The 14642-nt window shown below is 35.7% G+C and overlaps 1 protein-coding gene across 1 annotated transcript in view; it reads right to left on the bottom strand.

Annotated features, from left to right (window-relative positions):
• The window catches only part of DOCK7 (dedicator of cytokinesis 7), a 259128-nt gene that overhangs the window by 119904 nt on the left and 124582 nt on the right, over positions 1-14642 (bottom strand). The window contains 3 exon segments of the mRNA XM_017877272.1: positions 1342-1506; positions 4432-4663; positions 6989-7075. Of these exon segments, the coding sequence (XP_017732761.1) occupies positions 1342-1506; positions 4432-4663; positions 6989-7075 (484 nt within the window).

Genomic DNA, 14642 nt, shown 5'->3' with positions numbered 1-14642 from the left:
AAGACTCCCTTTTGTCTGAGAAAATCAAGCCTAACATCATCTTCCAACCTGTCTTTTATTTTTAAAATAAAACATCCAGGAATTATAGTGATAATTTATCTTCATCTTTCTGAATGTCATATTTGCAAATGATATTAATACATACCTGTTACCTAATTAATTCATACACTCTTTCAGGTTGGCATGTAAAAAAACGATGTTGTACAAAATCTGTGGAATTCTAATAGTGTACTGAATAAAACAGTAAATGGAGTAGCGTTGTAGATATTACATAATCACTCACACACTCATGTCCTCAAGTGGTATAATTTTAAAAATCAAGTCAGTAAATTATAAACCAGAATATAAATGTCAATTGCTTTTCTTTTTGCAATTAAGTGAAGAAACAAATTGGGCTGAAACTTAAAATCAGGTTACTATTATGTCTAGTTTTCATGAGGAATGTCACAATTATCAGTCACCGTTATGAATGTTAACATTGCCAACAGCTGATAAAGGGCACTTGCCATTATCATTAGTGTCATACGGACATATATGTGAGTAGATTAAATGATATGCACAACATAATCATTAGTTAGTTAAATGAACAACTAAAGGATTATTCACACTAAGACATCTCCCACCACTACCTCCACTATCACCAGTGGTACACGAAAGACAATAACAAGTTGAGTCTCCAATACTCAGAAAGGTTATATTATTTCAGTGACCATGAAGAGATCAGCTAACCAGATAGAATTTTTATGTTTCTAGGAACAATCTTTTATATCACTGTAGATTTCAAAGGGTTTTCAGAAAACTACCGAGCCACCACATTTCTCCTTAAATGACCAATAGCATTCTGAATGACAAATACAAGATTCTATTTTTTTTTTGTCTTTTTTATTTTTAAAAGACAGGATCTCACTCTGTTGCCCAGGCTGGAGTGCACTGGCAAGATCATAGCTCACTCTGGCCTCAAATTCCTGGGCTCATGAGATCTTCCCACCTCAGCCTCCTAAACAGCTGGGATTACAGGGGCAAGCAATTCCTTATCTTAACAAGGAATGATAAAATGCTTCCAGAGACAAAGTTATTTGCAAAGTTCATTTCCAAAAATTAATTCAACCAAGAACCCTAATTCAAACTAAAGAAAACTGTATGAAAAAAAAGATGACCAAAAATGTAATTTATTTATCCCTTTAACTTCAGCACCTAGCACAGTGAATGGTACTTAGCAGGTGTTCAATAAATGTTTGCTATTGAATACATGGGTCACAGTACAGACTACAAAATTATCTCAATACTGACATGAACATATAATTTATGAAAGACAGTTTCATAGTAAAAAGAATAAAATACCTGGTGATGATGAATTAGGGTAAGTATTTGGTAGGCGGAAAACATAATGAATATATGATGCAAGAAGGCTATTTCTGCCATGCTGGTCATGATTTCCTTCCAAGTTTTTGTGCAGTCGATTTATAATTGATGCCATGGCTTCAAAAGATGCTTGACCCAGGTTAACTTTTGAGAAAGAAGAAAATACCTTTGCTTTAACTATTTTTAGACTGTAAATTCCACAAACACCAAAGTTTTGTCATCTCTACATACGTTAAATATGGTGATTACACAGTAAGTGTATAAAGATGATTACTATTTGATAAATGACTTTTAATGACACCTTGGATTAGCTGAGCCAAAAATACTTTTCTGAGCAAAATGAGAAATAACTCATTTTACTAATTTAAGACAAAAATTACATGGGTTTGATTAGTCAAAAAAGAAAACAACGCTTAACAGATATCTATTATCTAGTAAAACAATACAAAGTACATAAGAAAAAAGAAAATACATTGTGTGTAATACCTTAAGAAGCAACTTCTCATTTTAAAGATTACTCCAAAAATCTAAATAGCATACAAGGGCATATATTACTTCTGTTTAAAAAAATTAAAAATAACAAAATGGATTATTGAAAATATTAATAATATCATAATAAAATAGTGAATAAGCAACTTGATTGGAATGAGTGAATCTGTAAAATGATTAGAAGGAGGAAAAAAGGCAGGGCTAGAAAAACAGGTTGAGGTAAGACTAACACCTACTCAGTCACTCAAGTCAGTATATAACAATAATTTTACAAAAATTGGGGAATTGTGATAAATAGCATACTGAATAAATGGGTAAACTGAACAGCCACTTTGAGCAATAGAATCTTAGATTCTATAATTTATTTAACCAAGACAGGAAATTATGAAGAGATAATGAGGCCAATTAAGTTTTCCCAAAAGTAGAATAACCAGATAAAATGGTCATTTAGGAAGATTAATCTATATATACTGAACTAGAGGGGAAAGAGACCAGAGACAGAAACCTGAGTGAAGTTAAGTTATCCTACCTGTGTTTCTGGTTAATCCTTTTCCTTTTTCTCACAGTGGCTACTCTAAGTTACCAGAATCCTTCTCAAAACTCAGGTCCTCCTTAATCCCTCCTTAGCAAATCTTGCCTTCTGTCTCACAGAAGAAATGTATAAAGCATGAAAGTCCTCGTGTCTTTTTTTTCTTTTCCTTTTTTTTTTTTTAGAGATGGGGTCTTGATATGTTGACCAGACTGGTCTGGAACTCCTAGCCTCAAGCAATCCTCCCATCTTGGCCTCCCAAAGTGCTGGGATTATAGTTGTGAGCCACCACACCTGGCCAAAATCCTCATATTTTCTACAAATTTATCAGAATCTGAAACTACTTTATATCCTCTCCAAAGGAATTAGTGCCCTCTCCTATGTAAGAGTGATCTATCACCTTTACTCTTGTCTCACGTAACTACTTCATTGATTAACCTCTTTTCTCCCCATATATTTTTCTCCCTTCTCCCATTTGAGCATGTTCATATGCTGATTTCTCTCAGCATGTAAACATGCTAAAATGTCTCCCCTCTTTTGCCCTACTCAATTAACTTCGTAAAAGAGTAGTATATGCTTCTTGTGTTTATTTTATACTATTTGCTTCTTAACTCCCTGTAATCTGGTTTCTACCTTCACTTAGACTAAAATTACTGATGTAATTTCACAAGCAGACATTTCTCAAGTATACTAGATAAGAGAGGGACTCTGGAACCAGTTTGAATCTTGGCTCTCAAATGTAAATAAAGCATACAGCACTATTCCTGGTATACAGTAAATGCTATGCAAGTGTTTGCAATTACTGTTATTACTATTATTTTACTTAAATAATCTACAACAAAAAACAATGCTAACCTTTTTTTCCTTAAAACCTTCTTCTTCTATAATTTCTGTAACTGTACACTCTATGATCTCATAATCCATTCTCTCTTCTCCATCCCATTGTCACCTACAGGAACTCATCATTTTTTGTATGAAATTCTGCAAGATTCCTAATTTGTCTCCCCATCTGTAGGTTTTCCCACTTTTAACTCATCTCTACATAGCACAGCCATCTTTTTCTAGTCAAACTTGGTCATGTTATTTCTCTAATTAAGACCAAATCCTTCAAAGGCTATTTATTCCCTACAGAAAAATAGTCCCAATTTCCTAAAGTGTGGAAGACCCAACTTCATCTCCCACTCTCCATATTACCTCTAATCAATCCTCCAATTTATAACTACTTACAATTCTTCCCCAAATTCATTCTGAGTTCATTATGTCTGCGTACTATGCACATGCTGTTTCATGCTGTTTAATCTCCTTGGAATAATGTTAACCTGTCAGACTCCTATTCATCTTTACTCAGCCCAGGAATTATTTCTACTTATAAGTCTCCCCTAAAAAAAACTCAACTAATCGAATACTCCTCTCCTTTGTGCCACTAGTTAAACATAAAAATTCTATCTGGTTAGCTGAAATTTCTTTCAAGTTCAACTTCCCTGCAGGATTTGGGTGAAAGCTGTTAGTAAAAAGTAAGGAGTAAACCTTGAAAAGGATGGGAATGAAAACATCTTTCCTTCCAGAATTATAAAAAAGAAAAAGAGAATACAGAGACTAAGCAAATGAAGGAAAGAAGAGCTACATTAAGTGGAGGATAGCAGATGAATGAAAATGTAGAGTAGGTAGATTATACACCCTGTAAAGTACAACATGATTTGATTTACCTGTTTGCCTGTTTTCTTAACTAGTCTGTGAGATCTTAAAGTCAGGAACCATGCCTTGAACAGTGTCTATCAGTGTCAGGTACATAGTAAATGCTTAATAAATATTTGGTAAATAAATACATTTGTTTCTATAATTTGAGTATATGCCTAAAGGACACATTTTATAAAAATAAAATAAAAGTTATCACTTTCTGGCATTATAAACAAGTAAATAACATCCTCCACCTCAAATCAAATATAGTCCTTATATAGAGCAAATAGAAACCATGGTTTTTTTTTTTAAACAAAATTTAGAAATGTCAAGTTATAGAGTTCATGTCTCATCCCCAAACAAACGTAAATTACCTATTTGGCCAGCAATGACAGGAGGTCTAACAACTAAAAGTATCAGTTTATCTAGCAGAAGATGAAGAAATCGGACCACTGGTTCCAACTGGGATGAATTCAGTGCTGAAATACTGCTCTTCAATTCATTTTCTAAGTTATTTTCCATGATTCGCATGTCCCCAATTCGGACTGGGAACATGTGTTCATCCAGTGCATTGACCAGAGCAAAAAATTTGTCAAGATAAGGATCCTAAAACAAAGAATGAACAAAAGCACTAAGCACTTACAACTTTATACATTTCCCAATTCTAAAGGACCACGGACCACTAACATGTCATATTACTTGATAACACTAAAAAGTTCATATAGGTAAACAAACATTGTTTCCAATTAAACAAATCTATTTTCATTTATTATTATAAAATGATCACTTCAAATACTATTAGTTAGTTAAGAAAACTACTGATACTAATTAAGAGTTTTTTTTCTTTTTTTTTAGTTTTAGTTTGCTTTATCAGTTTGAAGTTCAATTATTGTGGCAGGCATATGAGTAACCCACTTTTGTCCATTATTAATTTATTGTCTTTCAGCTCCAAAGCCTTTGGATACAAGGCAAACTCACTGCCATATCTTATAATACTGGAGTCATTCTTTTACTGGAAGCCACCTGTGTACTGCTAAGTAAGATCTATATATTACCAACTTTCTTCCCAAAGACAGCATACAGGTGCTGTGTCTGCTTATTTTCCCCTACCTCACTGTGCAGAAAAGAATTAACACAGTGGGCTTAAGACAGCTATTCTTTGAAAGCCCTGTTTACAAGTTTGGCCTTGGGCTAATGACTGGGAACTTGGATTTCAGGGGGGTTCCCATTGACAGAGATGGTTCACTGTGCCTAAACCATCTGTGCAAACAATATGGTATAAGCTGAACACCTACTTTCCTTCTGGGAATGTGGAATTTTGGTACATGTTGGGCAAAGGGTGTCTATGTGACAAGCCCCTAGTAAAAAACCCTGGGAATTGAGTCTGTACTGAACTTCCGTGGCAGACAACATTTCACACATGCTGTTTCAACTTGCCCCACTTGATTCCACTGGGAGAGGATTCTTGGAAGCTTATTTCTTGTTTCCTCTGGACTTCACCCTATGAGCCTTTTCCCTTGGCGAATTCTGCTTTGGGAAGCCCTCCACACCACCCTTTCCCTGTACAGGTTAGTGAAGCCTGAATTTCATTTTAAATACTTGCTTCTTCTCACTCTACATATTCTCCATGGAAAACCACATTTACCAATACAGTTTCAGTTATCACATTTATTCTGTTATCTCCAAACCCAAACTTCAAACTAATTACAACCACCTACAGGACATCTCCATCTGAAGTACATAGGCACTTCAAACTCAAAAGGTTCAAAAATAAATTCACAGGCACCATAACTGCTTCCCCTTAGCATGGCCCGAAAAGTACTTCTCTCATGTTCTCTATTTAGGGTAGAAATTACCATCTACCTGGACTCTATGGCATTCACGGTCCTTCACAATCTATTACCAGCCTTCTATCCTTATGCATCATGATTTCCTACGCACTTTAAAACTACTTTCACACCAGGTTACCTGATGGTCCTTAGACTACTGTAACTCTGTACTTGCTACTCATCATCTGAGTTGCCCACCCTTTCTCCGTGTAGTAAATGCCTACTTACAAATGCAACAGCTCAGTCTCTAGCAGAACAGATAACTCTCCCCTCTGTACTTTAAAGAATTTAGTTAATATATGTAACACTGTACTAATTTTATTATACATTTTACCCTTTCCCATATTACACTGTAAGGTTGTTGAAGGAAAAGCTCTTTCCTCAACAGGTAACATCTCTGATCTCATGGAACTTACCATTTAATGTGGGAAAGAAACAATAAACAAATGTGTATTTATGTGTGTTATATACATACACACAGAGTGACAGAGTCAAAGCGCAACAGAGAAGCTGGGCATAGGCAGCAATAAGGGCAGAGTAAGAGGACATACTGTACTGAGGCTGCTATGTTTAAAAGAGTAACCAAGGAAGGCCTCTCTGAGAGGAAGCGAAACTCTAATTCATAAGTCAAATGAATACCAGGAGGAAAAGCATTCCAGGCAGAGAAAGAGTATGTATAAAACCCATTAGAACTTGGTATATTCCAAAAATAAGGAATTTGGAACAAATGATCCCTAAAAACTCTTTCCATCTGAAATACCCAAGTCTATGACAAATAAAGTGAGCTGATGATGGTTTCTCAATTCTAATTATTCTGCCATGTACCAGAAACTTAGAAAAAACAAGTCAATTAACTATTTAAAATGAAGTCAATGACATTTTGAAACATAAAATGTTTGCTTTTGTTGACATTCAATGACATTTTGTTGATTCTTTTTAAAAAAATCTTCTAAATATTCCATGTTTTTAACTGACATATATTCTCATAAATCTGACAGCAATGACAGATTTATGACAAGTAACAAAACTGACATCACAAATATTAGATAATACATTCAATTTATTTAAGTGAAATTTGATAATAAAAATTATTAAAACTCACTTGTGTATGGATAGATGAAACAGCAACAACTTCAACATTAAAAACACCTTTGTGATTATCTACCCATTTCATGCCAGGTAGAGGAACCTGTAAGATATTAAATATAATGATCACAGCTGCTTAAGTAGATTATGAACTCTGAAAATAAACAAAAATTACAATATCCCAATGAGAAAAAAATTGTGAAACCAGAGATGTACTTCCAAAATACAATGGTGAGACAGGGATGGGATAGACATTCCCATTCCAAAAAGGAGAAAGAGGAAAGAAGGGGTGACAGGTCCCAAGAAAGTCCAAAATCTAACAAGGAATTGGCTCTTAAGGGTCCATTAGCTCTTCAAGCTCAAACAATACTGGTTTTTGTTTTCTAAATAAATTATATTGTATATGTTTAATATACACCACAATGTTATGGGATATATACAGACAGTAAAATGGCTACTACAGTCAAGCAAATTAACATATCCATAATTTCATAGTTAACTTATTTTTTTGTTTGTTGTGGCAAGAGCAGGTAAAACCTGCTAAGAATACCAAATACAGTGCAATTTTATTAACTATAGTCCTCATGCTGAGTGAGATCATTTAATATTTATTTCTATGTCTAGCTTATTTCACTTAGTATAATGTCCTCCATGTTCATCCATGCTGTGGCTAATGGCATAATCTCCTTCTTTTTAAAAGTTGACTGATATTCCATTGTGTGTGTGTGAATATATTAAAAAACAATTACTATATATTCATATATAGTATATGTCTATCACTATATATGTATTTATGTCTCTCTACATAACAATTTATCTACTCATCTGTTAGACACTTAGGTTGTTTCCATATCTTTGCCACTGTGAATAATGCCACAATACACATGGAAGTGCAGATATCTTTATAAGATAGTGATTTCATTTCCTTTAGGTATTTGCCCAGAAGAGGACTGCTGAGTCACAGGGTAGTTCTATTTTTCTTTAGAAACCGCCATCCTGTGTTCCATGATAACTGCATCAATATACATTCTTACCAGCAGTGTACAAGGGTTCTCTTTTTTTTTTTCCACACTCTCATCAACATTTGTATCTCTTGACATTTTGATAACGGCCACACTAATGGAGGTAAGGTGATACTGCATAGGTTTTGATTTGCATTTCCCTAATGATTAACGATCTTGAGCACCTTTTCATACACCTCTTGGCCATTTTTGTCTTCTTTAGAGAAAGTTTATTCACGTCTTTTGTCCATTTTAAAATCAGGTTATTGGTTTTCTACTACTGAGTTATACGAGTTATTTGTAAAATTTGGATATTAACCCCTTAACAGATATGTGGTTTTCAAATATTTTTTCCCAATTCACCGACTGTTGTTTCATTTCTTTTACTGTACAGAAGCTTTTAGTTTTATTTCATCGCATTTATTTATTTTTGCCTTTGTAGCCTGAGCTTTTAGTGTGATATCCTAAAAATCATTGCCAAGGCCTATGCCAAGGACTTTTCCTCCTATGTTCTCTTCTAGGAATTTTAAAGTTTCAGGTCTTATGTTTAGGTCTTTTTTCCATTTTCAGTTGATGTTTATGTAATGGTGTAAGATAAGGGTCCAATTTCATTCCTTGGCATGTGGAAATGTAGTTTTTCCAGCACTATTTATTGAAGAGACTATCCTTTCTTCATCACATCCTCTTGGGGCCCTTGTTGAAAATTAGCTGTCCATATGTTGGGATTTATTTCAGGTCTCTAAAGAATTACGCTCTTTGGCTTCATGCTCTGCCTCTGGGACCACTGGGGCAACAGCATCATCCCCACAGGTCTAGTGTGGGTCTACCCCCAGAGCTCCTATGAGCAGGGGTTTGCCCTAAGGCTTTGCCAAATGACTCTGCCCCCAAGGCTTCAGGCAGAGGTTGTTGGGCTGTTGAAACCAAGGCAATGGGCCTGATGATCTCTGAATCACCTTCAGGGTCATTTTCTTCTCATTTTGAAGAACAGTACATGTTGACAGCTGAATAGCTCTATATCCTGTCAAATCCAAAAAGTCCAACATCCTTCCTTCATTTCACTCCATCTCCTTCCCCTTCAGTTGAAAGTGGCAGTGCTTCTGCTTGTATAATTCCATAAACTCTTTATCAGGTGGCAGTCCAGTCATACACTTGGTGTTCTCTTCAGAACATGCTTTCTCATTTTTGCAATGTGGATAGGCTAAAAATATTCTAAATCTTCAAGTTCTGGTTCCTTTAACAGTTCCTTCTTCAATTCAACTCTCTCCTATCACATTTTCTGTAACCAGTCAAGAGGAACCAAGCTGTATGTTCAATACCTCTAGAAAGTTCTTCAAATATCCAAATAGCACACGTTCTATCTTCCACAAAACACGAGAACACAGTATAGCCAAGTTCTTTGCTACTTTATTACAACAATCACTTTTCCTGTAGTTTCTAATAACATGTTCCTCATTTCTATATGAGATCTCACCAGAATTGCCCTTAATGTCCTTATTTCTACCATGTACCTCAAAACTCTCCCATCCTCTACCCATTACTCAGTTCCAAAGTCACTTCTATATTTTTAGGTATTTATTACATGAGATGGTTTGGTTCCATGTCCCCACCCAAATTTCAACTTGAATTGTACTCCCAGGATTCCCATGTGTTGTGGGAGGGACCTGGTGGAAGAGAATTTGAATCATGGGGGTGGTTTTCCCCATACTATTCTTGTGATAGTGAATAAGCCTCAGGAGATCTGATGGTTCTATCAGGTGTTTCCGCTTTTGCATCCTTCTCATTTTCTCTTGCCACCACCATGTAAGAAGTGCCTTTTACCTCCCATCATGATTCTGAGGCTTCCCCAGGCAGTGAAACCATAAGTCCAATTAAACTTTTTTCTTCCCAGTCTTGGGTATGTCTTTATCAGCAGTGTGAAAATGTACTAATACATTACAGTAGCACCCCACTTCCTGGTACCAAAGTCTGCATTCATCAGTTCAGGTTGCATAACAAAATATCATAGACTACGTGGCTTAAACAACAGAAATTTATTTTCCCACTGTTCTCTGGAAACTAGAAATCCAAGATCAAGGTGCCAGCATAGTCAGTTTCTGGTGAGGGTTCTCACCCTGGGTTGCAGATGGCCATCTTCTTGCTTGTATACCCACACTGGGGGAGACGGGATGTCAAGCTCTCTGGTCTCTTCTTACAAGGGCACTAATCCCATTATGAAGGCCCCACCATTGTAACCTTGTCTAAACCCAATTCCTTCCCAAAGACCCCATCTCCAAATGTCATCACATTGAGGGTTAGGCTTCAATATATGATTTTTTGGGGGGAAAACAATTTGTTCCATAGCAGAGATATTAAGAAACTTGCCCAGGATCACACAATTAAGTGTTGCAGCCAGGATTAAAGCCCTAGAAGATTATGTTATATTGCTGTTCAAAAGCATATAGATTTTAAAAAAATAACAAAATCCTTTCATAATCCCACACCTCTTCTGAGAGCTAACTTTGTTCAATTTGGTATATAAAGATTTAACTTGCTCCTACACAATTACCTATATACAAAGTTGGATTGTGGCTACTTTGTCAAGTAAATAAAATAGAATTAAAAAGAAAGAGTGTATCAGCAGCATGGAGAAGGGAAAGGTTGCAAATTCATGCCGTGAGGAAAGACTTCTTTGATGAGATGCTGCTGTGTCTACAATTTTAATAAAGAAAAGGACTCAGCTATGTCAAGATCAAGAAAAGGAAAGAGAAAATTCAAAGGGCTGGAGGCAGAAAAAAGCTTGGAAGAAGCTGTCAGTGCAGAGAGAAAGGGATGTAGTAATGATTGTAGAAAATGATGTTGGAGAAGTGGAAGAGACCAAATCATTCAGAGATTTGTAGGCCATGGGAAAAAATACTTGGATTATGTCTATGTGCAAGAAAAAGCCAGAGAAATGTTTTATTTGATCATAAGCAATAGAATGAAACCACCTAATTTTAATTTTAAAATTGCTTTATTTTGTGAGAATGGGTTTCAAAGAGGCAAGAACTGAAAAATATTATAAAGCAGAGAAAGTGAATGAAATAGGAACTATATATACCAGAAACACTAAATCTTAGTAATACAATGTTGAATGAAAAAAACCAAGTCCCAGAGGATTATATATCACATGATAAGCTTTTTGTTAAATTCATAAAATAAAGTAAATAATGTTGTATTTTGGCATACAAATATTTCGTTTTAAAAGTAGTTTTAAAAGGCTTGTTTACAGGACACTGAATATACTTAAGGCTACAGAAATATACACTTAAAATTAAAATGATAAACTTTATGTTATATATATTTTTACCATAACATTTTTATTTATTTTGAAGAGATGGGTTCTGGTTCAGTCACCCAGGCTGGAGTGCAGTGGTGCAATCACAGCTCACAGTAAACTCAAACTCCTGGCTTCAAGGGATCCTCCCTCCTCAGCCTTCTAAGGCACTGGGATTATAGGTATCAGTCACCACACCAAGCATTTTACCATAATTTTTAAAAACCCTAATTTTATACAGTTACAAGGAAGAAGACTACGAAAAAGGGGAGGAGTCAGGAAGTACCTTGGCTGTAAGGAACTGCATTTTAAAGTTACTTTGATATTAGAAAATGCCATTGGCCACCCAGAGCCCCATGAGTTCAACACAGAAGGCATCAGAGTCTTCTACCTGCCCCCAAATGCCATGTTTCTGATTCAACCTCTAGATTGGGAGTCATAAGGATCTTTAAGATTGATCACACATGGCACTCTATGGAAAGGAGTGTGAATGCTATGAAGAGAACCCCAATAAATAGAACATCATTAAAGTCTGGAAGGATTATACCACTGAAAATGCTATCATTGTTGTAACAAAACCCATCAAGCCCAAAACAATAAATTCTTGCTGTAGAAAACTGTCCAGAGGTTGTCATGACTTCACAGACTTCATGACAGAGCCAATTAAGAAAATCATGAAATAAATTGTGGATACGGCAAAAAAGAAAAAAAAAAGAGGGGTAAAGATTTCCAAGGAGAAATTCATGAGCTCATAGACACCAGACTGGAGGAATTAATAGAAAATGAACTGATGGAGATGAGTGCTTCTAAACCAGTGCCAGACATTGAGGCAGAAAACATAGAAGAAACTGTGTCAGAAAACAAACTGACACTATACAACATGGCAGAAGGGTTATTCAAGACTGCTTTGGACTTCTTTTAAAACATGGACCCATCTGTGCTAAGGGCACTGAAACTAAAACAAATGATGGAATAAACATTGGCACCACATAGGAATTTTTTTTCCTTTTTTTTATATTGAGAGAGAGTCTTACTCTGTCGCCCAGGCTGGAGTGCAATGGCACAATCTCGGTTCACTGTCAACCTCCGCCTCCCGGGTTCAAGCGATTCTTGTGCCTTAGCCTCACAAGTAGCTGAGATTACAGGTGCCCGCCACCACACCTGGTTAATTTTTTATGTTTTTAGTAGAGAAGGGGTTTCGCCATGTTAGCAAGGCTGTTCTTGAACTCCTGACCTCAGGTGATCTGCCCACCTCAGCCTCCCAAAGTGCTGGGATTACAGGCATGAGCCACCATGCCTGGCCAGAAACACTTTCTCAAAAGAGATGGGGTCTTGCTATGTTGCTCAGGCTGAAGGGCACTGGCTATTCAAAGGCACAACCACAGCAAAGTGCAGCCTCAAACTCCTGAACTCAAGTGATCCTCTCAAGAAGCTGGGATTACAGGTGTGCCACTGCATCCTGCTCTGGAAACATTTTTAGAGGAATGAAAAGCAAAATGTCAGACAGAAATTATGATGTATTTCTGTAAAGTTACACCAAATGTGCCTGCTTCCCCTTCCACCTCTTCCACCTCTTCTACCTCTGCCACCTCTAAGACAGCAAGACCAATCCCTACTCTTCCTCCTCCTCCTCAGCCGACCCAACATGAAGACAATGAGGATGAAGACCTTTATGATGATCCACTTCTACTGAGGGATAGTAAATATATTTTCTATGCCTTACAATTTTCTTAAGAACATTTTCTTTTCTCTATATCACTTTATTTTAAGAATACGGTATATAATACATTTAACATACAAAATACATGCTAATTAACTGTTTATGTTACTGGTAAGGCTTTCAGTCAACAGTAAACTATTATATTAGTACTTAAGTTTTTAGGGAGTCAAAAGTTATATGTGGATTTTCAAGTGCATGCTAGGGAGGAGGGATGTTACCCCTTACCGCCATGTTGTTTAAGGGTCAACTGTTTAAAAAAGTTTTGGCCTTAATCAGGTGGCTTATTTCACATGTCAAGCAGTCTATATTTTATGTCTATAGTCAAATCCAAATTATCACCATATTCTTGATCTGTGAGCATATATAGTATGGTAGCTAGAAGAAAATCATGAGTCTTCCTTTAGAAAGCTGAACTTGCACTGCAATTAAGTAAAAACAAATCCTTAACTTCAACAAAAATATATTTTCTTTTAAAACATCTCCTTTGAAATACAATACTCTCTGACAAAAGGCCACCTTTCTGTATAACAAAGTCACACGAAAAAGTCATCCTGAAAAGATGTGTCCCTGGAAAAATGAATGAAAGACTGGGCTGAGGGAGAGTCATATTTCTTACTCTATTGTCTTTATTCATTAATCTAATAAATACATATTGAGTGTCTATGACATGCCAAATACTGTTCTCAATACTTGTAGACAGCAATGAGCAAGACAGACAAAGTTCCTACCCTCATGGTGTTTATACTCTACAGAGAATAAATAAACAAAAAACATTTTAAATATAAAGTCAATGATAAATGATATGAGGAAAAATAAACAGATAAAGTGGGAGAGGCTGCTATTTAGAATAATCATAGACAACTTCCTTGGTGAGGTGATATTTGAGTGGAGGTCTGAGTAAAATGAAGAAACAGGCTTTGCAACAGAGCACTGCCAGCAGAGGGGAGAGCAAAGGGCCTGAAATGGAAATGCACTTTTCATGTGTGAGGAACAGCAGAGGCTCTGTGCTATGTGGCTAGGGCAAAGTGAGTGACAGAGAACTGTGAGAAATAAGATCAGAGCAAAAGTCTTGAATCGTTTTTAAAAAATAAAAATACATACAAATTTATTTGTGAATACATTTTGAATTGTATTCTGAAAACAAATGTCACCAGGACAATATTCACAAGACATATTTTAGAGTAACATTTACAGCAGTTATATTCAAAATCATTAAGAGACACTGACAACCACTGTGTTTCTCTCAAGAGTAACTTTGGTTTATGAACAGTGGCTACTGATTCTTGATTGAGATTTTTCCAATGTTTGTGTTACGAGGCTTTCAAATCACATATGTAATCATCAAAGTTGCCAATATTTCTTGTATTACAGGTTCACAGCAACTTTGTTTTCATTCACACAATCATCAATTACAAAAAAGATTCTAAAAAATTAATTTAAATGTTTTCTTCCTCCAGTCTTTTAGTGAAATGTTAACAGTCTACTAAAAAAAAAAAGAAATATTCATTTATTTAAAGAAGCTTCTCATGTTACAGTATGAAAATTCTCCAAAATGATCTTTTGAGTTTTCATTCCATGTATTATTTTGCTTTTAAAATGAGGATATTTAAATTTAAATTTAAAAACAGGATAAAAGCTTCTAAGTTTTATGTAAAAG

The sequence above is a fragment of the Rhinopithecus bieti genome, unplaced genomic scaffold, assembly GCF_001698545.2.
Source record: "Rhinopithecus bieti isolate Rb0 unplaced genomic scaffold, ASM169854v2 scaffold_6380, whole genome shotgun sequence".
In the NCBI taxonomy this organism is placed as follows: Eukaryota; Metazoa; Chordata; class Mammalia; order Primates; family Cercopithecidae; genus Rhinopithecus; species Rhinopithecus bieti.
Note: the sequence above shows the minus strand (reverse complement) of the source record. Positions and strands in the feature narration are given on the sequence as shown.